This window comes from Parastagonospora nodorum, assembly GCF_000146915.1.
Source record: "Parastagonospora nodorum SN15 chromosome Unknown scaffold_9, whole genome shotgun sequence".
In the NCBI taxonomy this organism is placed as follows: domain Eukaryota; kingdom Fungi; phylum Ascomycota; class Dothideomycetes; order Pleosporales; family Phaeosphaeriaceae; genus Parastagonospora; species Parastagonospora nodorum.
In genome coordinates, this window is record NW_001884557.1 from 368,321 (window position 1) to 393,553 (window position 25,233).

At 53.1% G+C, this 25,233-nt stretch overlaps 12 protein-coding genes across 12 annotated transcripts; 5 read left to right on the forward strand and 7 right to left on the reverse strand.

Moving 5' to 3' along the window:
* Positions 1 to 169: 169 nt before the first annotated feature.
* Positions 170 to 1,030, reverse strand: SNOG_06238 (hypothetical protein; the record flags this gene model as incomplete). The annotated part of the gene is made up of 3 exons (XM_001796568.1): positions 170 to 665; positions 733 to 864; positions 918 to 1,030. 3 exons carry the CDS (start codon positions 1,028 to 1,030, stop codon positions 170 to 172), a joined length of 741 nt encoding a protein of 246 aa, XP_001796620.1.
* Positions 1,031 to 1,850: 820 nt separating this feature from the next.
* On the reverse strand, positions 1,851 to 4,596 carry SNOG_06239 (hypothetical protein; the record flags this gene model as incomplete). The annotated part of the gene is made up of 3 exons (XM_001796569.1): positions 1,851 to 2,371; positions 2,440 to 2,690; positions 2,738 to 4,596. 3 exons carry the CDS (start codon positions 4,594 to 4,596, stop codon positions 1,851 to 1,853), a joined length of 2,631 nt encoding a protein of 876 aa, XP_001796621.1.
* A 1,502-nt stretch (positions 4,597 to 6,098) lies between these two features.
* On the forward strand, positions 6,099 to 7,034 carry SNOG_06240 (hypothetical protein; the record flags this gene model as incomplete). Its single annotated transcript, XM_001796570.1, has 3 exons — positions 6,099 to 6,243; positions 6,368 to 6,737; positions 6,779 to 7,034. The coding sequence occupies 3 exons, from the start codon at positions 6,099 to 6,101 to the stop codon at positions 7,032 to 7,034; spliced, it is 771 nt and encodes a 256-aa protein (XP_001796622.1).
* A 1,182-nt stretch (positions 7,035 to 8,216) lies between these two features.
* Positions 8,217 to 8,795, reverse strand: SNOG_06241 (hypothetical protein; the record flags this gene model as incomplete). Its single annotated transcript, XM_001796571.1, has 2 exons — positions 8,217 to 8,402; positions 8,577 to 8,795. The coding sequence occupies 2 exons, from the start codon at positions 8,793 to 8,795 to the stop codon at positions 8,217 to 8,219; spliced, it is 405 nt and encodes a 134-aa protein (XP_001796623.1).
* Positions 8,796 to 9,482: 687 nt separating this feature from the next.
* SNOG_06242 (hypothetical protein) lies at positions 9,483 to 9,969 on the forward strand (the record flags this gene model as incomplete). The annotated part of the gene is made up of 2 exons (XM_001796572.1): positions 9,483 to 9,606; positions 9,776 to 9,969. The coding sequence occupies 2 exons, from the start codon at positions 9,483 to 9,485 to the stop codon at positions 9,967 to 9,969; spliced, it is 318 nt and encodes a 105-aa protein (XP_001796624.1).
* Positions 9,970 to 10,948: 979 nt separating this feature from the next.
* On the reverse strand, positions 10,949 to 12,373 carry SNOG_06243 (hypothetical protein; the record flags this gene model as incomplete). Its single annotated transcript, XM_001796573.1, has 1 exon — positions 10,949 to 12,373. One exon carries the CDS (start codon positions 12,371 to 12,373, stop codon positions 10,949 to 10,951), a length of 1,425 nt encoding a protein of 474 aa, XP_001796625.1.
* A 910-nt stretch (positions 12,374 to 13,283) lies between these two features.
* On the forward strand, positions 13,284 to 14,199 carry SNOG_06244 (hypothetical protein; the record flags this gene model as incomplete). The annotated part of the gene is made up of 2 exons (XM_001796574.1): positions 13,284 to 13,530; positions 13,583 to 14,199. 2 exons carry the CDS (start codon positions 13,284 to 13,286, stop codon positions 14,197 to 14,199), a joined length of 864 nt encoding a protein of 287 aa, XP_001796626.1.
* A 1,024-nt stretch (positions 14,200 to 15,223) lies between these two features.
* SNOG_06245 (hypothetical protein) lies at positions 15,224 to 16,185 on the forward strand (the record flags this gene model as incomplete). The annotated part of the gene is made up of 2 exons (XM_001796575.1): positions 15,224 to 15,500; positions 15,557 to 16,185. 2 exons carry the CDS (start codon positions 15,224 to 15,226, stop codon positions 16,183 to 16,185), a joined length of 906 nt encoding a protein of 301 aa, XP_001796627.1.
* A 1,069-nt stretch (positions 16,186 to 17,254) lies between these two features.
* SNOG_06246 (hypothetical protein) lies at positions 17,255 to 18,077 on the forward strand (the record flags this gene model as incomplete). The annotated part of the gene is made up of 2 exons (XM_001796576.1): positions 17,255 to 17,483; positions 17,551 to 18,077. 2 exons carry the CDS (start codon positions 17,255 to 17,257, stop codon positions 18,075 to 18,077), a joined length of 756 nt encoding a protein of 251 aa, XP_001796628.1.
* Positions 18,078 to 18,410: 333 nt separating this feature from the next.
* Positions 18,411 to 19,029, reverse strand: SNOG_06247 (hypothetical protein; the record flags this gene model as incomplete). Its single annotated transcript, XM_001796577.1, has 3 exons — positions 18,411 to 18,617; positions 18,673 to 18,936; positions 18,988 to 19,029. 3 exons carry the CDS (start codon positions 19,027 to 19,029, stop codon positions 18,411 to 18,413), a joined length of 513 nt encoding a protein of 170 aa, XP_001796629.1.
* A 40-nt stretch (positions 19,030 to 19,069) lies between these two features.
* SNOG_06248 (hypothetical protein) lies at positions 19,070 to 19,406 on the reverse strand (the record flags this gene model as incomplete). Its single annotated transcript, XM_001796578.1, has 2 exons — positions 19,070 to 19,147; positions 19,317 to 19,406. 2 exons carry the CDS (start codon positions 19,404 to 19,406, stop codon positions 19,070 to 19,072), a joined length of 168 nt encoding a protein of 55 aa, XP_001796630.1.
* Positions 19,407 to 20,822: 1,416 nt separating this feature from the next.
* SNOG_06249 (hypothetical protein) lies at positions 20,823 to 23,800 on the reverse strand (the record flags this gene model as incomplete). The annotated part of the gene is made up of 2 exons (XM_001796579.1): positions 20,823 to 23,192; positions 23,258 to 23,800. The coding sequence occupies 2 exons, from the start codon at positions 23,798 to 23,800 to the stop codon at positions 20,823 to 20,825; spliced, it is 2,913 nt and encodes a 970-aa protein (XP_001796631.1).
* Positions 23,801 to 25,233: the final 1,433 nt, after the last annotated feature.

Consider the following 25,233-nt stretch of genomic DNA (forward strand, 5'->3'; position numbering starts at 1 on the left):
GACAATGCTTTCGAAGGAACTGTCCGTGATTTCCATTCTAGATACACCGATAATTGTCCTGGGCTTTCTGGTCCCTAAGTAATTGTGGCAGTGTGATTTGCGTTAGGTGTGGAGTCTCTCATAACACACCCAGCGATATCCAGCCTCATGAGCCACGGCTTGTAAAGCACTAAGCATCAACGCCCGGGAGTCCTTTGACCATCCTCCTGACACCCCTCTCTGCATAGCGTAGACTCTTCTCCAGCTCGTAGTTCAGCTCCAGCTCGCCTTCATTATCCTGCATCGCCGCATCTCCATCTTCAGCTGTAGCCCCTTCATCATTCTCAACATCAGCACCCAGCACCTTCTTGACATTCCTCAGTGCAACCCGAGCTCCCATCTGCAACTTCTTCTCCGCATCCTGTATGTCTTGGTGCCACGCCTCTGGGACTGGCTCCTCTTGCTCGTCCCGCATGTCCATGATCATCTTGTCGAGCCGCTCGTATTCCTCAAGGAGAGCTTCGGAGGATGAGAGAACGTCGATCACCGGCATGTAGACCGCATTCTCCGTGATTTTGGTGCCAGCGAAGGTAGGTGCCTCGCCTTTCAAGTCTCGATTCAGGGTTGTGAGAGCATTCAGAATGGTAGACGTGATCTCGTCGCGACGGCGTGTCTCCGATTCCTCACTGCAAGCCACGACCGTCAGCCAGATAGCGCGCATTGACCGAGCAAGACTTTCAGATTTTGACTCACGCCTGGTGTACTCGCTGGTCGAGATGCGCCTTCAACCGCTCACGATCGGCGGCAACCTTCGCGCGGAACTGCTGCAGGTCTTTGTCGTCGGTCTTGGGCTTCTTGAGGAGTGATGCCAGTGCGAGAATCTTCCTGGCTCCGTATCAGTAGTGCTTCACTGGGCAATTTGGTGTTGGTAGACTTACTGGCTTTCCGTGTTAGCAGCTTCTTCGTCAGAATTGGCCTCTGCCTCTTCAGCTGGTTCACGCCGATTTGGTCTGCCAGACTGCTTCGGCGACTGAACACGTCGCCTTGCCATTCTGTGAGCTGTTGGCGATGCTGCGGTGCAAATGGGATGGGATGCGTCGAAAATTTGTGGGTCAGTGTTGTGGTGGTGCGGTGAGGTGAGGTACAAACTGGGAAGGCACGATAGTTGTTGAGCTGACCATCACAATGCGAGCAGCACAACCCGGATAGTGAGCAGATAGTTCGCAAGGCCCGAAAATGTCACATGGTGATTTGAAAGTCAGTGCATCAGTGCACTCTTGCACACATTCACGCAAATGTAGCACTGAGATGCTGTAAAGCTTTGTCATTTCGCCAGAGGCATATATCTGAAGAGCATCCCATGAAGTAAGAAAATTTTGTTCCATCCGCACCATAAGACCCATGATGCACGTAAAATGTGGAAAAGCCGTCCGTCGTCGGATAAAAAGCATGAACAAGGGGGTAGTCGAAGTAAACTGGGAAGTGGGCATTGGGAAGTGGGCAGGTGTAAAAGAATCGAGCAAAGTGGAAATGAAACCGAAGCAAAGTGCCGCCATGAAAGAGCCATAGACCACCACAGCTCACAGTACTGACTGAGCCATGAGCTGTAAAGCATGAGCCATGAAGATGGATCGTGACCTGTTAAGCAGCAGCAATATCCTTGCTGCAAATATCCCATGATTGAGATGTGCCGTGAAGGATCCGTCGCCGAAGTAGTATAAAAAAGAAGAGAGAAATTGAGGATCATTTGGCAGAGCATGGTAGTGGAATGTCCGAGCTCATGAGATCATGAGGTCGACCACATTGGTTCTACCGACTCTTTCCGCTGCAGATATGAAGGAAACAAATGTTCTGAGTGGGTTGCCCATGTATTACTTGCCGCCGAAGGACATGTTCTGCATGGCGGCCATGAGAGGATCATAGCCAGTGTTGTGGGTGGTGCCTGATGTGGCCGTATAGCCATTACCAGGACTACCGGTCGTGCCACCCATGGCCACAGAAGTGCTTGGGGTCTTGTAGTAGGACGAAGCATACTGGTTGTAAGCAGGGCCAGCGGTTGCAGCGGTGGAGGCTTGGCCGCCGCCTGCACCAGTTGTAGAGGTGTAGCCGCCGCGGTAAGCAGGTCCACTAGTCGCAGCACCATAGGCAGGCGAAGCACCATATGTTGTAGGCGGGTAGTAACCTCCATAGTTCATGGGGCTGCCGCTCGCAGTGGCATTGGGATAGGCGCCTGCCTGCATAGGGTAGTTGCCATAGACCTGCTGGTTGAAACGCTGGTTCTGGTAAGGGTTCACGTAGGTGTTGGCCTGGGGATTGTAGCTCGGGAGCTGGTAGGAGAAGGCATTGTAGCCATCATCGTAGCCGCCCTGTGGAGCCTGCTGGGCATTTCGACCTGATCTCGATTAGCTGCGGATAGTGTAGGGAAGGATCAGCGAGACTTACCATACTGGTGATGGGCACGATGATTGTTGTTACCGAAACCTGGACCCACAGCGAAGGAAGAGTTGCCGGCATGCGAGCGCATGATGGCCCCAGGTCCAACAGCCGAGGGAGGCTGCACCTGCATGTTTCCTGCGGGGTTGATGACAGAGGCCGGGTTGATTGCCGACATCCAAATGCGCACTTTGTACTGCTTGAAGAGGTCCGTAACCAATTCGTTGAAGTTGACATAAGACTCCGCATAGTAGTAGTACGTCAGCTTGTGATAGTCACTAGGCACTGTCAGTATGGGAGCACCATGAGAAAAGTGACAACTTACGCTTGGTACTCGGCATCCAAGATTTCCATGTTGAGCTTGTGGTCAGCAGCCTTCTGAGCACCACATCGCTTAGCCTTGGCTTCCTGGCCCTCTTTGTCGCGCAGGCCCATGATCTCATGCTGCTGAGCAAGGCGCTTGATCATCTTAGGCTTGGTCTCCTGCTCGGGCTGGTTGGTCATGCCAGTGACGTTGGAGCCGGACATCGCGTTCGGGAAGCCGTTGGCACGGGCGAGGGAGCCTAGCATGCCAGAGTCGTTCGAGTTTCCAGCCAGAGAGTACTGAGAGAACATGACCAGCCAGCGGAAGTGCTCTTCGTTGGCATGAGCCTTGTGCCTCCGAGCCTCCTCCAGGCTGATATCGGCATGGGTAACTTGGCCCAAGTCGCATCCACGATCACCTTCAACAATAACGAGATCACCGCAGCGAATCTCAAGACCAGTGTTGTCGAACAGGTAGTAGATGTCTGCGCGCGAGCACTTGAACGTGACAACGAACAGGCGACGGCCAGGGCGACCAAATGCATGTGGGACGGCGTAAGGATTGGGTCCTCCTGCAGACATGGCTGGGTTCGGAACCACCGGGTCGGGGTGAGCGGCCGAAATGGCTGAAGCATTGATGGCGCGCGAAGCAGGACCGTAGCCAGCGAAGTAGGCGGTGTGATCAAACGTGTCGGGATATTCGGGAGACTTGGACTCCTGGCGAGGTGAGACTACCTCTTCGTCTTCCTCTTGGGTGTTGCTCAAGGTCGGAATGGGAAGGTTAGAAGTGTAGCCACTACCGCCGTAGTGCGCGATAGAGTGTCGACGACCGAGGGCATCGGCGCCAAGCATCGGAATATTGTCAGTGGCCCACTGTTGCTTCTTGGGGCTGTCGACAATCTCTACTTCATGTTCGCGACCCAAGATCGAGACGTGTTCGCTGAAACGGCGGGTGAGCCCATGATTGGGATGGTTCACGTTGGCCTCGGGGTCATCCATCTCTTCGATTGCGTAGTCTGCAGTGCCGTAAGAGGTGTTGCGCAGACCAGCAGTGGTCTTGCGGCGGTGCTGTGACACGGGCGAACCGGTGGATGTCGCACGGTTGCGAGCGCGGGCGTTCTCGACAGCTGCTTGCTTCAACAGTGCTTGGTTTTGTTCACGCTCCCAGTAGCCCGCAGGAAGGCGTACACCGTGCTCGGTGCCGTTCAGAGACTCGACCTCGTCGGTGTCGTCTTCGCGTAGCTGCGAGAGACCCAGACCGGACTCACCAAGGAGGCTTGGCTTGGACGGGCGGTGGCGGACGTTGGTGCGCAGATGGGCGCTGAATTTGCCTACCGGGCTGTTCTCGATGTCACCTTGTCCTATACTATAAGACTGCGACCGGACAGCCTTGCGGAGAGGCAGGTGTTGTTGCTGGTTCAGCAGGAAAGCGATACCACTGTCGATCTCGATGGTGGTGGGTGACGGTAGAGGTCGCTCGGGACCAAAAGCCGAAGTGGGGGAAGGGACAACCTCACGCAGCCGACTGCCCGATTGACCGCCTGAGAAGCTGTTCGTATTCCACGCGAACGAAGACGTGCTAGGACGAGGCTGCTGTCCGAGATCGAGCGTTGGCGTTGCAGGTTGTGGGTCTGCAAACGAAGTCGCGGGGAGAGAGTTCTTACGGTTTGGCTGGATGTCATGCAGCCAGCTTGACGAAAGACGTCGACCACCAGAGTAACTTCCAGGGGCTTGGCGAATGGGGGGACGCACGTGGTCGCGGTCCTCGTCGCTTGATGCCAAGACATCGCTGTCGGGCGTCGGACGGCGCAGCTGCAACTTTGACTTGTCGAGAGATGGACCTCCGACAGTCAAGTTGCCCTTGTACGCAGTGGAACTCATGTTGCTGAATTCGGTCTTGTGTACTTGTTCTCAATTAGCACGAATAAGTTTCACGGCCGACATACAAACATACCGTGATTCTTAAGGTTAGGGATGCACAGAATACAGTGTCGTCTATACACACTGTCTCTTCACAGGGTAGATATACGTCTTGCACACTAACAATGTCTTAGAGTGTGGCACACAATGCTGCAAAATGTTGATTGTCGGAAGAGTGTGTGAATGAGGAACAGACGTTACCTATGAAGGTAAACAGCTTATATGTTAGAGCGACTCTAGTGTAAAGTGGCGGTGACCGCGGGATAGGCAAGGTAAGAGAAAGTAGGGTAAAGGCAGGGCATCGCGGACATATGAGCCGCCCCTGATGCCTAGGCGGTGAGGTACGCCGAATATGGTGGCAGGGCAAGAAGGGTGAGAGAGAAGGGTCGAAACTTACAGGTGGTATGATGGATGATGCTGCAGGTCGGGTACAGCTAAGATGACGGATTCTTTGGTGTAGCAGTACTAGCGGCCAGATTTGAAGCTGGTGTTCTAGCAGTGCACTGTGGACAATTTGCTGTTCAGCCTGGCGTGGTCAGCATGCGTACTTCGTTGCGTTGAGTGCTGCGGGTAAAGCGAGCCTCGTCGAGCTCGACCATGGTATGGGGACAAGGATGGCACCGCGCTCGCAATAGAGTGTGTGGGGGAAGTGTAGCAACTCCCAAACAGGTGGAGTTGAGAAGAGTGTGGAGAGGACGCGTGTGAGTGTTGCAGTACGTGTTACTCACCTGCGGTTGCTGCTTTGACGGCACGGTGCTGAAACTGGTGTCCAGCTGCCCTCGACAGAGGAGTGGAAGCAGGAGATGCAGCTCCTAAGGAGGTGCTCAAGGAAGTGTAGCTGGGGTGGGTGATAGGGTGTAAGGGAGGAGATGGGTAATTCTCAGCGGAGGCAGGTGCCTGCCAGATGCTGGAGCAATTGCCTTGCCTTCCTGATGCGAGGAAACGTCCAGGAGACTTGGAAGAGCTTTGACAAGGCCCACAGATAGAGCCAGATGAAGATCCGATCGAGCTGAGCTTGATGGAAGGCAAAGGACTGGGGGAAAGAGTGGTGTGGATGGGTGGAGGAGAGAGAAGGAAGAAGAGGGGAGAGAAGACGGTTGAGCAAGACTGCGGGGGACGCTAGGCGCGCAAACAGGTGACCAGGTGGCTCGAGTGTCGCCTTGATGCTGGTTCGTTGTTGAAGGTCGACGGCAGGAACGTCCGTCCAGGAGTGGCTTTAGAAATTAGTGCTGCGAACAAACGTGATTAGCTTGGGCATGAATGAGTCGATGCGAACGAGAACGATCGGGTAGCCATCCCGCTGATTTGATGCCCTGAAAAAGAGCTGACGAGATGCGTTGGTGTAGGCTCCTTTGGTGTGGATGATACTCCTCCATGCACATCGTCCCCTCGCACAAACCCCATTCGCCTGCACAGCACCACCAATCAACAACGATGATTTTGGCCCCAATGTGAACGTCGCCATGCTCTTCTTTACGAGCGGAGTCTTCTTGTGCGCTGTGCAGTCATCGCAGCTCTCTTTTGGCGGCAATGAGCCAGAAATCCCACGCTACAGGCTCAGCAACCCCTCAATCCTCGACCCCCACCGACCCGACACACCGGCGTGCTGTGAGAGCAGATGCAGGAGGAGTATGAAGTCCAAAGGTGCAAGAAGAAAGGGTTATGCCATGGGCAGAGAGAAGAAGAACAGCTTGGCTTACCTTAATGACAGAAACTTCTAAACGAATTCAAGCGGCGGCACGCGGGTATCGAACACGAACACCTTCTATTCAGACAAAGAACCGTATATCCTATAGATGGAATCAGCAAAGAGCCCTACTACATGGTGGCAGCCCGTCGTCGCTTACGCGATGCGAGCAGAGAGGCTGGCAGCAACCCGACACCGGCGCCCGCGGCATCGAGGCTCGGAGGGGTAAAGAAGACTACAACATACCAGGCAGGTCTATCCCACAGTGGTACTCGTACCGTCTATTCGTAAAACCGATGCGAAAAGCGACTGGTGATACAGTCAGCCTCAGCACCACGATCTCACGATGTCCTCCTCCAGCCGCCTCGAAGGGCGCGTACCTCAAACGCAAACAACGCGCCAACCTCTTGATCCGGTCTATAATCCCTAGTCTTTCTCGCAAAGAATCTTGGAAAGAAAGATGATACACTATGGCATCGGTCGTCGCATGGAAGTTACACGGGCCGGCAATCAGCAGGGAGGCTCTAGGGCATCAGAATGTGGGGAAGCGCCACGCTCTAATGTCAAGACCGACCGTCGATCGAGACCAGTGTTCGGATGGATGCGCACACGAGCACTAGAACGAACACATCGCCGCCCTGTATCCCGAGCGACAGAGGAGGTTGATATTAATGGGAAGGTCGTCCACAGCGGCCAGATCGACAGCTGGTAGGGTTTCGCCTTGGCAGCTTTCCGAAACGTTGGAGGAGAACTTCGTGGCAAGACACCTGCTGCGCCGTGTTGTCAGATCAGGAGAGGAACTTGCAGCGACAATGGCGCGACCGGCTGAAGGCGATCCGGGAGCAACCGATGTTTGCTTGTCGACTGGATGAAGAGATGGCGTCGAGGCAAGACACGCATTACAGAGGATCAGAAGAACAGACGAAAGTCAGAAACGCTGGAGACACCCAACGCCTTTGAGGCTTCTGCAGGCTCGCACGGCTGGCCAAGGATCAGGGGCTGTCGACGAACGATGCGCAGGAAAATGCGGAGACGGCCAGGCCAAGTGTGGCTAGCCGTGCATGCTTCAGGCGAATAAGTTCCAAATTGCTGCGCAGTTGGGGGGTAGCGAGACCACGGGACAGCACGGATGAACATCGAATCATCGCTCTCTGGCAAACTGCTCGTAACACCCTTCAACACTTTTCTCCCCCATCAGTTCTCATCGGACTTCATCGTCGACTCCCTGTCCAGCTGACGATCGGCGCTGCATGGCTCCGTGAACTAGTTGATACAGGGTTCTTCTGAAAGAACCCCTCTTTTCTCTCTTCCGTCTGGACTCGGTCGGGCCCGCTGGGTGGACACCATCTCTTTCAGGGCGCTGGCCATGCTTCCTGCACGCCATCCTGCTTCGCTCCAAGCCCATCAGAAACGACCCCGCTAGACAATACTTCAGCAGGCCGACATCTTGACTAAAGGCCAAGCCATCGACCCTGGATGCGCTGACTGTCACGCACCCCTTGTTCGACACGACATCCCAGGACCCCAACATTTGTATTCATTCGACGCTGCAATGATTATGCCCAGAATGAAGGAATTGAAGCCGCACCCCTGCGCGTCTTCAACCTCGAACATCGTGTTGAGTCTGCCATTGCATCGCCCCCTAACGCTAACTATCCACGATGCTACGCAAAGCTACTGATAGTTCGCGAGGTGTTTGCCTCAGGTAGCTACCAGGGTGCTACAGCACGTCTCGTGCTGCTGCTCAGCACACGAGCACGACATGTTGCTAGGAACTATTCCCGGCCCCGTCGTGCATGTTGGCAGGTCATAGTCTGCCCGGAATGCTCGCCAACCCCGCATTTTCCTGCAGCTGCATTAACAGCAATATCAGTAGCCAAGCTTTTCGGGTACTTCAAGCTAGCGACATGCCGTTCCGGTGGCTGGTGCCGACCTGCAATCGACTGACTTTAGGCTTCGAAGTACGTACTTCGGTTGATGGCGCGCCGGGGCCGTAACATCGCCCATAGATGACTTTTCCGAGAGGTGTTGAGCCCTCGCCGCCCATATCCTTGCGGTTTTTCAGACGCATCGCGCGATCCTGGTCCACCACAAGAAGCAGTTCCAAGTGTTGAGAGTGGGCCTTGTAGGTACGAAGTTGGAGTTATGTCTGCTACCAATAGGCTTGTCCACGGCTACAGGCTGACTTGTCCCGAATGGCCCACATGCCGAGCCGTAGAGGTTCTCGAAGGATGATTCGAGACAGTCTTCCTACCCGTGCCTGTTTCTTTTTGTCCAGTCCCGTCACTTCTCTTTCCCGAAAGATCATGCGCGTAATATGTATGTCGATCTTCCGTGGTCCTGTAGCTTGCTGCAAGGGACTGTTGCGGCGCGTTCGGGGATGGCTGCATCGGATACGCGGCGACGAAGGGGCGAGCATCGACGATTGATGGGCGATCTGTCTTTTCATGGTCTTTCTGTGCGTCCGTGCCATGTTCGTTGTCTATGTGGACAGAGCAGTCGGGGTAGTGGTGTGCTCAATGCTGATGTATTGAGGTCGAGGCCGCTGTCGCTAGAGTAGGTCGGACTCTGTTGTGTCGCGCTCGAGTATATGAAAGAGTTGGACAGGCAACGTACGCGAACCTTAGTTGTGAATCAACGATGGTCGAGCGTATGTAGACCCCAGGGTGGGTGCCGATGCGGGGTTGGTGGATATCGAGATTTCTTTGAAGATCAGCATGGCGTCTCTGTTGTTCTACGCGCGTGCTCTACACTCCGCAAGAGGTCAATTCGCGGTTTGTATGATTATCCGTTGTCGGGCGAAGAACGCGCGCTTTCGACGTGGTGTTGAGGCCAGAGATGCCGCGGGCCTTGAAGGATGGGGGTATGGTCTCATGCTTTCATCCTCGAGGACTATACAATGTCAGGGCTACAATAGTCTAAGTCAGGAGACGCGGTTTTGGTGCCACAAAGAGTACGCGTGCGGTTATGGTGTAGGACCGCGCGGAGTTGGCGGAGAACTTGGAGGCTGAAGAAGTTCGTCCCACACCACCAGGGCGCTTGATGGCCCCGAGCTTTCAAAGGAAGATCACATAAACAGCAAAGAATTCAAAGCCGATGCTGCGTAGGATGTGGATCGCGAGGCGGACGTGCTGTTGACGCCGGGGTTGGGGTGGTTGTAATGGCGGCGATGGAGGCTGAGGATGTTGGCCAGGCTCTGAGGCAACATCCCGGCGCCACACCTTTACAAGAGCAACAAAACAACATCACAGTACGACCCTCGATGCTCTATGCATATCTCAGGGGTAATGCAAGGCTCAACATCACCCGCCTTTACCTCACTTAGAGTCGACATGGCGGCAAATTCAGGAAATGTCATGGTGCCTTGGCAGGTGCTTTGGTTGCTAGGAGGGATAGTGCAGGTGATGCATCGCTCTCACCTTAGCTCTGCTGCTACTACATTCTCATTCACAGGCGCACAAGGGACTCCTATGCTACCAGCAAGGCCCGCTTATGTCCCCTGGGTGAGCCTGGTCGACCCCCTCTTCTTGCTCACCTGTTTGTTCATCTGTCTGAGCTCCTCCGCAGTCGCCACACACGTTTCTCGGCTCCAAATCACCCCCACCATCGTCTCCCGAGTCGAAAATACCGCCAGACCCACCCTCTGAGTCTTAGATCCTACATTACCGCAACCGCCCAACCCACAAGATCACTCCGTCCTCTTACGCAATACCATACAATGACAGGACTAGCTTGTGGACTTGATAATCTCATCTCACACAGCTCCTGTCCCCCGTGAGCGTGCGCGGAGGGTCTCATCAGATCTGTTGTCACAGCCCCGCGAAGATCTCATCCGCCTTGCCACGCTGCCGCGAGCAAGATGGGAAAACTTGCGATCCCTGCACCGAATCTATGGACACCATCACGGTGGCAACAGACTCCTGATTCCTTATATAGACATTTACAGAAGATTCTCCAGCATTAGGACATCTCTGCGACCTCTCGCCGTAAAAGTTTTGCCCCGCCGGCCCCCGCTTCCCACCACACACACATTTTTTATCACCAGGATCACATAACGAAAAGATGTACAATACAGAGCACAATCAGGCATTCACAGGGTCACGCGCAACGAAGGGGTATAAAGGATGAATTGATCCGACTATTGGACTACCTTCCTTCTCGCCCAGATCGCTATCGAGCGCTTCCAGTGGCGCGTCGAGTATATCCTTGGTAGGTGCGGTAACACGCAAAGGTTTCGCTCAAGGGTCAACAAGGGAAGACTCAGAGGCAAGAGCACTAAGAGACACAGCGACTCGAGCGTTGACACCAACTCTAGTAGCTTGAGCCACTCGTTAAAACGATAAGCTCTGCGCAGCCTCATACCGACACCCGCACACCTTCTTGAAGCCTCCTTATTGGTACTTGAAGGTATGTGCCTTGGTTAATAGTCCTTGGGCCGTCGGAGATCAATCCATCAAGGCATCCTCCTGCCTGGCAGTGATGGTTGCCTGATGATCCGCTCTTAAAAGTCGCCTAGACACAGACTCTTGTCTTTGCAATACAGATACGGGCTGGACATTCCATGTCTCATTAGCTTTTCTAAACCCCAGCAGCTTGCGCTCCTTCTTCTCTGTCTCTTGTGTAGTCTCATACAACCCATTTCACATCTTCCGCTCCGTCACACAAGCTGTCCATCTTGTCAACGTATTGTGGTAGACGATCTAACATCCAACCTGATTGAACTTCATCTGTTTCTTGTGTCCCATCCTGCCAGCGAACGCATTTGCTGGCTGCGACCGAATACTCCAGACATGATTTCCATGCTTCCTCACCGAACCGAACCTCATCTGATGTAAAACATGAGTTGGTAGCGTACTTGTACTGCAAGCAAGTGGCCTTGGTCTGACACAAAGCACGACAGTCATCCAAGGATGTCGTATTGCCTGGCTCGAGATTGACAGATAGATTGTCCCAATTGTCGTGTCTCGTAGCAAGTCTCGGCAGGATAAATTCCTTGAAAACGACTCGATGGGACAACGCGCCCTTCCTCTTCCGTTGCCATGCTTGTTCAAAATCCCACAGCTGTCGCACATCTGCATCGCGCATGTGATGGTAAGTGATGGGAGCATAGCACCAAGGTCTCCTCTCGACCTTCAACACATTATGATCGAGCGCTGAGACCGGATCCCCTTGGAAGTGCGGAAAAGCCCAGAATAACTGCACGCCAACGTCTCTAAGCACCTTGCCCAGAACCATATCGCCTGCCCAATTCTCAGTCGTGTATTGATCATACTCGTCGATATTATCTCTCCAATGCTCCGTAACCTTGCGCATCGCTGCGGCGGACAGCGCAAATCCGGACCCGCCGTGCGCGAACAGTACGTCGCCAATGAACATGTGCTTCCCAATGTACAGCTCCTTGCTGGCATCGAGTTTACCCAGGTACGCTACGAGGTTCGTCCACATCAGGTAGGTGTCAGCTTCTACGAACACGAACCACTTTGCGTCCGGTCCATGGCGAAAAGCCCTATCTACCATTGGCAGGAATTTGAACTTGTCGAGCTTCCATGAGGGGTTCTCTAGTGATCCGGAGGGTCCACTACCAGAATGTTCTGTGGGAAGAAGACTGCTTCGGCCTCCGATTTTCAGGTCAGAGTATAACTTGAATTCGGGTGCTGAGCGTTTGAGGTCGGAGCTGACTTCGTCTAGCACATCGTGGATTTTGTGGCCTTGGATTGCTCCCTCGTAGTCGGAGTAGATGACATAGTTCGGAACGCATTTCAGTGTCGTGTCGAAATGCACTGGTAGCTTTTCGAGAGCTTCTGTTGCGCCTGTGCGAAGGACGACAAGAATTTCGTCTGTGATCGGAGCTGTCGGGCACTCCAAAGGATGCAAATCCAGTTGATAATGGATATCGAACTTCGCCGTGGGAACGAAGCGCTCATAGAAAAGAACAAAGATCAATACAAGTGCGGTGATTATCTTCAAATGGCCATATCGTCGTACGGTAAATGATGATCGCATAGGCTTTTCCCAATGTGGCCGTTTTTCATTTCGCGTCTTGGAGATCATGGTTGAAGCTTGTACACCATCAAGTTTCGCTCACGAGCAAGAATACAGGCTCATGACTTATGGATACCCCTTTGTTACCCTCTGGGTGGGCCGAAATTTAGGTTAGGCGCTTACAGCTGTTATATTGCGGCGTGGTTCGCACTGACTTGTCAACATTGCAGGGGTGGAGAAGGCGGGCGGCTACGCATACTTGCACTCAGACTGTTAGCTATGAGGATGAGCCTGCAGCCGCATTCGAAGCTCAGGAACGCTGCGCGTAGCTGTAAACTATTCAAAAAGCAAATTTTTGGTACATTGCACCATGGTCGGTTTTCGTTGCAGTTCACCCCACGGGAAGACCGTCTCGTAACAGAAGCGCAATATATACTCTATACTGAGCGCTGGCTATTGCACTCTCAATCTGCGTCATGTGCATTTGTCTGGCATAGCTGCATCAGAGGCGAAAGAGAGAACAAAGTCAGGCGGTTGATAGAGTGAGACCAGTGACGGACGGGGTGAGCACCACGGAACGGATGAGCAGCATTTACGAGCGACCTGTGGTGAAGAGAAAAAAAATCACAGATGGCATGATGGAAAACATCATGTCTATCGTCGTCAGAATTTTGTACTTCGATGAGCATACATACCGGATTAGCGCCTCCATCTCCACAACCTTCATATCATCCAAACAACGACAGCGCCAAGTCATTTTGTGCAATGCATGCAATGTTCCGCTCCCTGAAACAGTATTTCCCGGTGTCACGTCGGTGACTTCACATCGATTGGTCGCGTCAATACGACCTTCATTTTGACATCGAAGCTAGAAGAGGCACAGCAGTTAGGCAAAAGGGCATCGCCCCGCGACCTGCATGTTGTCTTGCCTTGCCTCTTTGTTATTTTTGAACGGCCCCTACCGACCCATACTGCAGCAATGTGGCGAGCTATCTTGTTCCTTACGCTCATTTTCATACCGGCGGTATGTGGTCAGATGACCGTCACTCCCATCTTCTCGGATGTTGCAACCAATTCCTCATTTGGCGCCTTCACGTCGCCCAATGAAACGCACCATGCTTTTGTAGCGAACGAAACTATGACAATAAGTTGGAGAACCTCTCTGGACGCGATATACCTCGTCCTCTACCAACGGGACATTCTAGCAGGCTTGCCTATAGAACGTAGTAAGCACATGAGAACGACCACTTATAACAACTGGAATATTCACCCCTGCAGTCGACAATCCGTCCGAGGGCGAGACGCTTTGGAAACCCTTTAGTATAGAGACAGGTCCTGGCATTTCATCCGAATTCGTCTTTCGAGCCGTCGTTGAGGGCGGCGACAGTTCAAAAGAATTCTGGTCGCCAACGTTCTCTATACTGCGGGATAGGGATGAGTTAAACTCTTTACCGACATTGACAGCGACACCAGCGTCCACACGCATAGCATCGAACATCCAGGAAACAGGCCCCCGGTTCGTAAGCGGAAGCAACTCCCTATCGACTCCGACTGGAGGACTGAGTATAGGTCTCACTATCGGTCTTGCAGCTACATTCACCGCCGGATCCGTTGCCATTGTGGTGTATCTGCTTTACTTTTTGTACAAGAGGAGGAAACACAAGGCGAAAAATCTTAAACTCAGTCCTGCAGGCTCACACGATCCGGACGCTGATCTGCCAGAGTTGTGCACGTACCAGCCCGTACCACATGGATCACCAGGAAATCCGGTTGAGATGGAGGTAAAGCCAGCAGAGATGGAAGGCACAAGGACGTATGCTGAGTTGCCGGCTGAACCGAGGGAGTTGCCAGATGTTCGAGACTTGGACGAGCTTGTCATCGAGCGCCATGGGTAGTCTAAGTAAAAAAGAAAACAAAACTGCATGCAAAATGTTCGTTGAGTGTTCTGCTTCTTGCCGAGTTGGTGAATTCGTGACTTAGAGGTAAGATACCTAGGCGTGATTAAGAATGATCAAAAGGCAGTTCCGATCATTGCATGCATATTTTCGATTCAACCCGGTTGCATTGCCCACGTGACTTCCCCATTCGAGGCATGGATGAAGTACTCACCCGTCCAATCCAGAACCCACAACAAAAACAGCAAGCTCACCGCCAAAATCTCAGCGGTAACACTGGGTCGGCGATTCTTAAATGTGATCAGTATGCATCGGGGCGCTCCGAGGCGTGAAACGCACGTATACCGTGATGATTGGCCAAGGTGAACTTTACCAAGTTGTCGGGTGCGGCGCAGCACAGGCGAAAAGGGACAACGCCCCGACCACGACTTGCATGTTGTCCCACTTGCACCATCGCCATCATTGAAATGACTCTTTTGAAGTGCAATCATTGGAAGGTAACAGCATTGGTATAGGTGGTACTGTGGAGCTAGCGTTTGGCATCACTGTTGCCTCCAAGATTTCCGGTCATCTTCATGCCTTATTTTTGTCAAAAGAATACACTCAGGAAACAAATCTAGAAATGGGGTTTTACGTGTTCAATAAATATGAACACTCACGTCTTCAGATTAGCACATGTGATGGATAGATTGAGTCAGTCCGACTCGGGATCTGCGAGACTTCAAAATGGCAGTGCAAAGTACCCATTGTGTGTGACAAAGCCCGCATAGAAATCCCCACACTACCAAAGACACTCACGATTCACCAACCTCGCATCCAGTAGTGGCGCCAAAGTCGGTGCTACAACGCATCTATATCGCCGACCTCGCGTGGATTGGCTGCATGAAATGGTCATTTACCAAGGGGCATATGTACAGTTGCGGCGCAGCAGAACAACCAAAAACACGCTGGGACCCGGCGCAGCAGTCATTGTCTCATTTCTGAATTTTAAAATTGTCCTCAACCATAGGATAGGGAAGCAAAGATGTGGCGAGTATTACACACGCTGTTGCTTTGCAGTGTCCTTACTGGGCCTGAAATGCAAGTTTCGGCAGGTATCTTACAGGAGACGGGTATATTCTCTACAACACCTACCGATTCCAAAAACGGATCCTTCATATTGCCGCGAGCGTCCGACCTCGTTTTCCTCGACCGTTCGATAATCAACATATCGGTGACAGCCGATTTCGATGTGGCCGTGATAATGATGTTTCAGCGCGGCCAGAAAGGGGTCGATATGACGACAGGTAATTGGGTTTACAGTAAGTTGTCACACGCAAAGATATCCATAACAGGGAGATTTGACTGAAATGACTAGTTTACCCACGTGCAGTGTCTTGGGCGCCTCTCAACATCTCGTCTGAGGACCCGACGCTTCCCCAAGAGTACGTCTTCATCTGCCTCGATGCAAGAAGATACGAGGATGACATCTATTATAATTACACCCATCCGGAGTCATTTTGGAGTCCAGTGTTCAAGATTACGAATGATACAGCGGCAGTCTTGGAACAATCCGTCTCGGTTTCATCATCATCTCCGACTTCCACTCCTTCACATACAGCACCGGAGTCTACAAGCACACGCGCATCCGACGGCGATTCCTCATCCGCCAATATTGCTCCCGTCCCAAAAGGTGGTCTTAGCTCCACTGCCAAACGTGATATCGCATTGGCCGTATCACTCACCCTCAGCGGCGCCGCAATGTTCGGAGTGGTGCTTTTCTTACTCCGTCGGAGACACCAGAAACAAAAAGCTGCCAAGCTCTCGCCTGCAACTTCTGTGCCAAGTGAACAACCACCTGTCGCAGAATCGCATTCATATCAAGCGGTGCCGGGGCAAACGCAGGAGAGCAAACACACGTCGGAAATGCCGTCAGAACTATCCGCAGAAGGGAGGGTGCCGCGTGTGGAGGATCTGGATGAGTTGGTCACGGGGAGGAGGAAATGACTGAAGAAATGAGACACACTTCATTTCTCATTCTACCTTCAAGCGCAGCTACACATCGACATACCGCATGTTTCGTCTCGAATTATACCCCAGCTGCCCTCATATTGTCACAAAGGCACGAGAACGGAAGAATATTCATATCTACGAAGCGAGTCAGAAGTGCTTAAGTTCCGATGAACGGTTTAAACACCTCATCTTTTGATCTTCCTTCATGCGCAGCCATACAGCAACAGATGCTCATTTTCCCGTCGATGCACCTCTTCCTCCACGGGATACACTTGATAATCTGATTATTTGGCGAGGGCGAGGAAATGGATGGAGTCTCGCCAACTCCAGTTCATAATCGCCAAAAGAGTAGGAATCGAGCAGTGACCGCTTATACCGGAACACTTCTGTCTAATCAAACGAGTCGGGAGCGCAGCACATCCACACTTTATTCCAAAATACGCAACACTCGATCTTTAAGCGTACGTGATTAGCTTCGAGCGTGCGGTTACCTCTTCTTTCTCGCGTTGCACTTCGATTCGTTATCCGCAGAGCGACAGAGAAATGAGCAACGACAGCTCATGTCGGGACAACAAATCTCTTCTCGGCGATTGAGGTTGAGGCGCAGAACATACACCCTCTGACTCTCCGCGAGTATTCAACAGTGCATCTTTACTAGAGTGCTAATCCACCTCTTCGATCTCGCAACACACGCCAGCCGACGTTGTCCTTGATTACCGAAAGGAGGCAATGAATCATCGCTCGTGCGTCTTGGGCGAACGGATGCTGAGCAGTGATGGCTCATAATGAGACAATACCCCCTTCTCATCTAGTGAAATACGGCTGAAATTCTTCATCCTTCCATCTCCACGCGCAAGCCCACAGCAACACACACTCGCGCGTTCATCCAACTCTTCCTTCTTCGCCGGACCTTCCTTCACCACGGGGGCAGCAAATAAAACGACCAAAGCTCTTGCATCTGCGACCTGGTTCGCCAAGCTGGCTCATACTGAGACATCACTCCCACCTCTTCTCCTGAAGACAAACATCAACACTCCTTCCCTCCCTCTCCGCACACCAAACCATGCTCCTCCCGGCGCTCCTTTATCTGCTCCTCGCACGACACGTCAGCGCCCGCGGCCCCTTCTTCACCCCCTCCTCCACCGACACAGAAACAAGCTGGTTCCTCACGCCTCCGCCATCCGCCCGCGCCCATCTCGGCTCCACCGTCAACATAACATGGCACTCAGACCGCGCCGAAGTCCGATTGCTCCTACACAAGCGCGGATACACAGGAGCGCAGTACATCGGAGGTAAGCCCACCACCATTCCAAAGTAGAAAGAAAAGAGTTGATAAGCTAACAATCTAAGATGTCGTAGAAAACCGCTGGTTCGCATGGACCGTCTCGTCTGACTTCGGATCGGATGTCAAGCAGCCGTTTGCGCTGCAGGCCTTGGAGCCGGCGGGTGAGGGGCAGGACTGGTGGAGTCCGATGTTTTGTCTCGTGGAGGCGGAGACGAAGACGGCGGCGAGCGGCGGCACTTTGAGCTTGGGGGCATCGACGGCAAAATCGACTTCTTTGGGCACGGCGGTGTGTACTTCACTCCGCGTACAATACACCCTGGCGCCAGAGGACGATCCTGGCAGCAGATTCGACCACGAGGGCTTAGAGATGCGACGCATTGCTGGTCTTGTTGCTGGCGTTGTACTAGGTTCAATCGCGGTCGTGTTGTGCTTAGCACTATGTCTCTGGAGGATCCGGCGCAGACAACCAGGAGGCGCAAGGGCATCGACAGCCGCGCGTGGCGACGAGGTGATCAAGACTGAGACTCGTGCTGAATTACCCGCGGAGAGAAGTGTGCTGGATGTTAGTAATTTTGATGAATTCGCGGCTCGATATTCGTAGATATTGTTATGTTTGCGAACACTGTTTGATTTGAGCCATGCAAAGTGTCAACGAACAAAGTTTTGAAATGTTCATGGTATATTATTAGCTAACAAGGTATTATTGCATGTCGCTTAGAACGATAACGCACGCGCGCAAACTCCTTCATCGATGGTATACCCAATCCTTTTCCGTTCCTCCCATCGTCCCAACATGAGTGCATCAAGCAACCCATAAATCGTATCCTACAGACATACCCGAGATCATAACGGGCGGACAATGATCCGATCACACAGCATCGCTGGCGTCGGTCCGTGTATTCCAGCTCGAATCCGAGTACACATTACAGGCGTCCTAGACCTGGCTCATGGAGGGTCCGCCACGGCGGATGCCGCCGCGCATGTTGACGCCGCTGCCGCTGCCGTTCATGACGTTGATGGCGAGGGTTGCGACAAAGGCGGCGAAGCCGAACCAGAGGAAGGCGCAGGTGGCTTGCGCCTGGCGGCAGTTTTGCTCGGTGTTAGCCGAGGAGTTGCAGACGCCATTTGAGGTGGTGTAGGCCTGGGGTGGTATTAGTCATGGATAATTTCGAAGAGGTGGATATAGTTTCGCATACCCTGTTCGAACAGCTGTGCGCGCCGAGATATGCGGCCAGCGCAACGGCGGCGCAGAACGAGAAGAGCACGCTCAGCGCGTCCATGGCGACATCGACAATGGGGATGCTGAACTTGTCGATAAAGGATGTGGGGATGAAGTAGATCAGAGACAGGAGCCACCACAGACCCACGAAGAGCGAGTAGTTGACGATGCTGTGGGTTCCGTTGTCTGCGCGATCAATGTTGTTGGCCATGAAGGCCACGACGAGGATGGCGCAAATAAGCTGTCTTCATGTTAACGAAGCTCTTCAGCTTAACAGTGAAGAATCGCGTACCTGCCAGGCCCTCAGACCGGTAATAAGAGCTCGCGAAACCATATTTGCTGTTTATGTGTATATTTTAGATGCAACAATGCGATCAAGGGTCCTGCAGTGTGGGTATGCGGAGAAAGTCTGTGAGGAGATTGAAGAATGATCTGCTTTGCTGCGGGTGCGGCTGGCCATATATTGCGTTAGCGGGAGCTGTGGCTTCAGTCAAAGTATGCAGCGTCATCGGCTGTGGAAGGAACTCCTCGACTCGACCGGTTACGTCAGAGACCCTGACGACTTTGCCGCCAAAGAGCCAATCCGACGCGCCGACGGTTCCGGATAGGGACGGAGCCTACCTTTGAGCTGTGCCGATCTTTGTTGTGATGCGCGGTATTGAGATGATCTTGGGAGCTGGAGGGGATGTAAGATTGTGCAGATGCGCGCATGGTTCGGCGCATCAAGTGTGTTATATCTTTTCCCCGTGGCTGTGAACATCCCCCGCACGATAAGGCTGTTCGCGTTACTGTGGCAGTTGCGTTGCTTGAGCGATGATGCAAATCACGACAGGGATTAGCCGTAAGCGGCCGCAGAGGAAGACGCCGTCCACACGACCGCATCACAACTTCGCAAGTCTCCGGCGCACGCTACTGCAGTCTCTTACGTAGCTGCGCAAATATTGTCTATGACATCGCATGTCATCCAGAACCTCAGCGACCGCCGGTACCAGCGTGAACTCGAGTCCTGCTGTCATCAAGCCAACTCCACGGATCGACGACGTGATCGCCAGGAAACGTGCGTGACTTGGTCTGTGTGCCCGTGGTCTGATTTGCATTGATGGGAACTGTCGGCTGGCGAGTCAGAGTGTCTGGAGAGGCCGCCTGGGAACAGCATGGAAACAAGCGTTTCACGAGCAAAACACTGTATTTTTGGTACTGAAGACAAACCTGGATATGGGTTGTGCTATGTCCATGTTTCTTTTTGAGCGCTTCCTATCCTGATGCGCGGAATTGTTGGGTGTTGGATGTTGTATGTCTTGTCTCACGTGACACTATCCTACATCTCACCTGCGCTAGTCTATCCACGCGTCCTAACGACCAGCGCATCCAAGTCCTTCACATTCGGCAACTCCCTCTCAGCCGGAACATCCGCGGAGTTCTCCTTGTTTATGCATGTCATCCGACACAGTCTCCTGACTGTGCTTCTCCGAGATTTGGCCACATTGTCTACCACGCGTCACCGCTGACCGTTACCATATCAATAGCACCTTGCTGACCCATACAAAATGTACCTTACTGTTCGGTAACTCATAGTCAACATCATCACGGTCAGACATTCAATACACGATGTCATTACCCATTAGTCAAGTCAAAAGTCAAAACACACGTGGAAGATCGCGAGAAAATCCAAGGTACACTTTCCCATTGTCACGTAGCTCAGATGTCTTTCAAAAACCGCTTTCCATCTCAACACACCCGTATTTCCACCCTTCCTCTCATTCCCCAAACTGCCGGTGTCGGTCTTACGCTTCCCTCTCTCCTTCCCCGCCGCAAACAAGATACCCGTTTGGGGATTTGTACTTGTTTGCAGGTTTGTTATTTCCTCCACTCCCTTTTTCTTACGAGGTGCCGGTGTCCGACTTAAATCTCCTTCACAAGAAGCTACCCGTTTGGGGAATTATACTTCTTGTGGTTTTCAGCATTCGTTAAGCTTTGCTGTGTGTTGTTGTGCCTGACCAATAGGTGCTGTGTACGTCAAAGCGGTTGGGATGAATAGATAGAGATGGAGATTGTGTGTCGCGCCTGGCCAATGGGTGCGGTGTACGTTTCGCCTTTCAATATCTCCGCGTCCTCAGCGTATCTTCATCATAGATCAAAGTCATCCTCTGAGCTTGAGTCAGGCCAAAAGCGCTTGTACGCAAACGAAAAGGTCGAGTCATCGCCTTCTTGCTGACGCCTCGTCCGACGTATCTTGCTCGGGGCCTCTTCGTACGTATGGACGTTTTCGATGCTGCGCTTGACACCCTTCTGCGGGCCCGCGATCGTGACTGGAACAAGCCTCCGATGAACCTTCTTGATCACGCGGTCGTGAAATGGCACAGTCTCGCGTAGCTCAGGGTCTTCGGAGATCTCGTGGCTCTTGCGCTTGATAGCAAGGGGTCCGAATGGGAGGCCTTCGGGGTCGTCTTTGGTCTTCGGCTTGAGACCACGCAGCTTGGAATCGAGAGATGCGGCCTCGTCTGTCTGCGGCGTGGTTGGGTATCGACATAGACCAAGGTCCTTGAGGAGAAGCGGAGGCGCGTCTGGCAGCATGTCGAGCTCCCTCAGGATAACGATACAGTACGCCTTAAAGGCAATTTCAGTGAGACTCTTTCCGGCGGGTTCGAAGGGCTTGTAGAAGGGGACGACGATTGGGCGGTTCGCACGCTGTTGACGGCGAGCATCGCGACGAAGCTGGATATTCACCATCTCGTTCAGGTTGCGATACTGGGGGCGCTTCTTTGCTTCCTCGGCGATGCGTTCGATGACGTTTGCGATGTTGCGCTTGGTGCCGTTCATGGTGGAGCCGTTGCGCAGCATGTACGCGCGCTCTCGCTCAGCAGTCTGTTCAGAAATTTCCCAGGCCTCGAGACGGATCGGTGGCGTATCGTTTGGAGCGGTGGGATAGCACTGCTCGCAGGTGGAGCGGTCGCAGATGCATCCGGAAAGGTCCTCCATGGGGGTCGTCGCGCAAAGCCACGAGAACTGGTCGAATGTTATACCTAGGAGCGAGTCGATGGCGTCCTTGTATGGCTCGTTGACCATCTGGCGAATCCGCCGCATGTCCTCTGGGGAAGTGCGCATGGGGCGAGCGACTTGGCCATTATGGACCATCATCTCCCGGGTCATCATATCAGTCTCCGGCATCTCGAAGTGCCAAAGCTTCCGGAACACAGGCGTGAAGTCTTTTCCTGGGACGAACTGCGAGAAACAGTGATCAGATGCGACCTCAGGGTCGAGAACCTTGAAGCGAGGCGTCCAGTGGGCGACAGTAAGACTGTTCAGAGCATCGTCGTCCTCGACAGTGATGCTGATAACGCGTGTAGCAGGCTTCCACCACCGCCTGATCTCGTTTTCCTTCATCTCTACCTCAGCATTCTCCTGGTCGAGGATAGTCTGGAGCTGTGCAGTCTGCGCAACCGGCCATCCAGCTCCCTCACGGGCATCTTTCTTCGCCTTTGCAGCCATCCATATCTTCCCAAGCTCTTCATCCTGGGTGACAGCAGCAGCCTTTGCATCCTCGACATCAGTCTTCCACTCGCCGTGTTGCACATCCCAATCCAGCATCGTCTTAACCTCCGGCATGATGTGCTCAACAATCCACTTCTCGCACATCTTCAGCGCGCTCTCAGACTCCCTAACGCGATGAAACAGCTGCACCTGCCTCGAGATATCCAAGTTTTGACAAAATGCAGGCGAGAATTGAGCAAATACCGGCTCGCAATACTTCCAAAGAGGAAAGAAAGTCTGCATCTGCGGCGTCCATGGATAGTAGGTGAGTATGCGCTCCCACTCCTGCTTCTGCGCTAGATAGTCCCCGTGACATGTATCGTACAGCCGCACGTGACGCAGGTAATATGCGCGATCCGCGTCTCCTAGACTGTTCCAGTAGTTCTTGGCCTTGACCTCGCTGCTGGGATATGTAACGCGCGGACCGAGACCCGTACCGACCACGTTATGAACAGCGAGAGTTGGGGGAATGGGAGAGGCTGGTACCACCGGCTCGACGGTGTACCCATAGACGTAGTAGTGCGCACGAATAGACGGAATGTCGGAAATGTTGAGCGTGCTGTGGTAGAACAGTTCGTAGGTCGACTCGACATCAAGGGTCTCGGGAGCGGCGTTGAGCTCGCAGGTCGTGGAGCGGATGCGGAGGAGTACGAAGCCAAGTTCGACCGTGGATGGATCTGGCAGGCGGATGGTGTTGGACTGCTCGGTCTCAGGGGTAACGTCGACGGTGGGCTCATCCCGCTCGACCTGAGGCGTAAAGAAGACGAGCTGCGTGCTTGACTCCTCATCATTGACCTCAGGCGCGACAATAACGAACTGCCTGTCCGCATTACCAACATCCGTCTCTTGATCCAAGATATCAAACTCCAAATCGACGTACTCATCCGAGTCGGAGTGACCATCTGAAAGCTCAGTAGTCGTCTCGCGGATCTGCACAGTGACCATCGATGTCTTTCCGTAGTTGATCTACCAGATGACATTAGTACCAGATATATCACAACACGCCTGTCACAAAGTACATCAGGACGTACCAGGAACCCCGGCTTCTTCGCCAACATCCTCGCGACCTGCATCTCTATGCATTTCCTGAAGAACAAGGATCGGAAGAGAGTGATGTGGAAGTCCCCCAGCCACTTGCTGTTCGTGAAGACCTGGGTAAAGAAAAGCGCATGGCGAGTCAGGGGTAGGATGATCGATGGGTTCTCAACAGTGACGATGGACAAAGTATGCTCGGGAGTAGTATGCCACTCCAAGAAGAGCATTGGCTTGATCTCCTCACCCTTGATCCGAGGAAGACTCCTATTGATGTTGAAGTCCCATAGCCACTTGCTATCCGCAAAGGCCTTGGTGAAGAGGAGCGGATGTCGAGTAAGAGGTAGAGTAAACTCAGGAGTAGGGTGCCATTCCAAGAGTAGCACGTGCTTGGTGTCTTGACCCTCAATCCAAGCAAGACTCATGTCGATAAGCTGGATGCTGCCCGAGAGGAGGAACCGCACCAGCATGCCGAACATGAGGATGAGATGGAAGAGCATGTGACCAGCGCAGCGAGCATAGCCGCGAATGGGGGAATGCATAGTGCGGTGAGCGCAGTGGTTGTTGGAGTTCTCCCGAGTCGGTTGCCAGTGGCAGTTGGTTGAGGGAGGGTTAGTGGGTGGTTGCGATGAAGAGTTGCTCTCCCTGAACGCAGGTGCTGAATATATCCTCGAGGGCGGAGTCCCGTTGCCTGTCAGCTAGCGCCGTGAGTTGCACGGTCGCATCGTGACGGGGGAATTGGCGGCGGTGGTGATCCAAGCGGGTAGAACGGTGCAGGCTCGTGAATCACTGGACGCACGTGAGCCCGGCGGCGACAGGGGGACATTGTGAACGAAAGATGCGGTGCGCGAGGGCGCGAAACTACCAGGAATGATATCGTGCGCGATATGCAGGAGGGTTGTGGGTGGCATACCCTTCACCTACACCACCCCCTGAGCCGACATAGGCATGTGTGACTTCCAACCACGCCACGCATATCGAGACAGATATGACAGCCACGATCCACCCCACTTTGAATTACCATGCAACACCCAATATGGCACCTGGACAGCCTCCAAGTAGCACACCGGCACCCTTTTCCAAGCTCCTCCGCCGCACTTCATCCTCTCTACACACACCCCTCTCCCTCTCCCTCAGCCCAAACCTCAACATACATTCAGCAAATCTGCATCGGTAGCCCCATCGCACTCCCACCAACAGTGCGAAAGATCTCCCCGCCATACACGCGCCTACGCATACCCAACGAAGCCCAGCGCGCGTCATCTTGCTGCGTATGGGAGGAGAGAGCAAGCACCGTAACGTCCAATCAGGACTACATCCCACAGATACATCGTCGTGGGCATTACTCCAAGGCCGCGACGCGATACCGTTATGGCGCGCAGACACGACTGCTCTCAACTCCCGGTCGCGCGGTGCGACGAAAGTCCACATGAAATACATATATAGTAGTTAAATCGAGGTGCATAAAAGCGACAAATAAGGCACTTTGGGCTGATACTAGCAGAGTACTGCAGAACCTGGAACGGTGTGCTGCGGCCGGCGCAGGAAGTTGAGCGTCTAGGGGCATTGATGGAGAGGCAAGCTTTATTCGGCGAAGTTTGATGGCAGCGGGACGACAAGAAAGCAATTATTTGGTGCAGGAGGACAGCGAAGATGTTCACTTGTGATGGCCGCGAGGGTGTAGATCTGAGGAATTGAATGATGATTTTGGAATTGTGAGTGTCAGTGTCAAGATTTAAGGTTGAAGTTCAGTACCCAATTGGTGAAAAAATTCCGGTAAAGGATTGGGACGACGTTCTGGATCTCGAATGTAAATTCAGGCCCGGTCCAGAGGACGACTCACTTCTTCAAAGCACGTTTGGTTGGCGGTTTGGTCATGTCGTGCAGAGGTCGAATGGTCGAGTCAGTCGTTGGAAAGCGCTTCTTTAGCTTACCAGATGGCAGCAATATCGAAGTGAAGGTCAAGGTCTTGAAC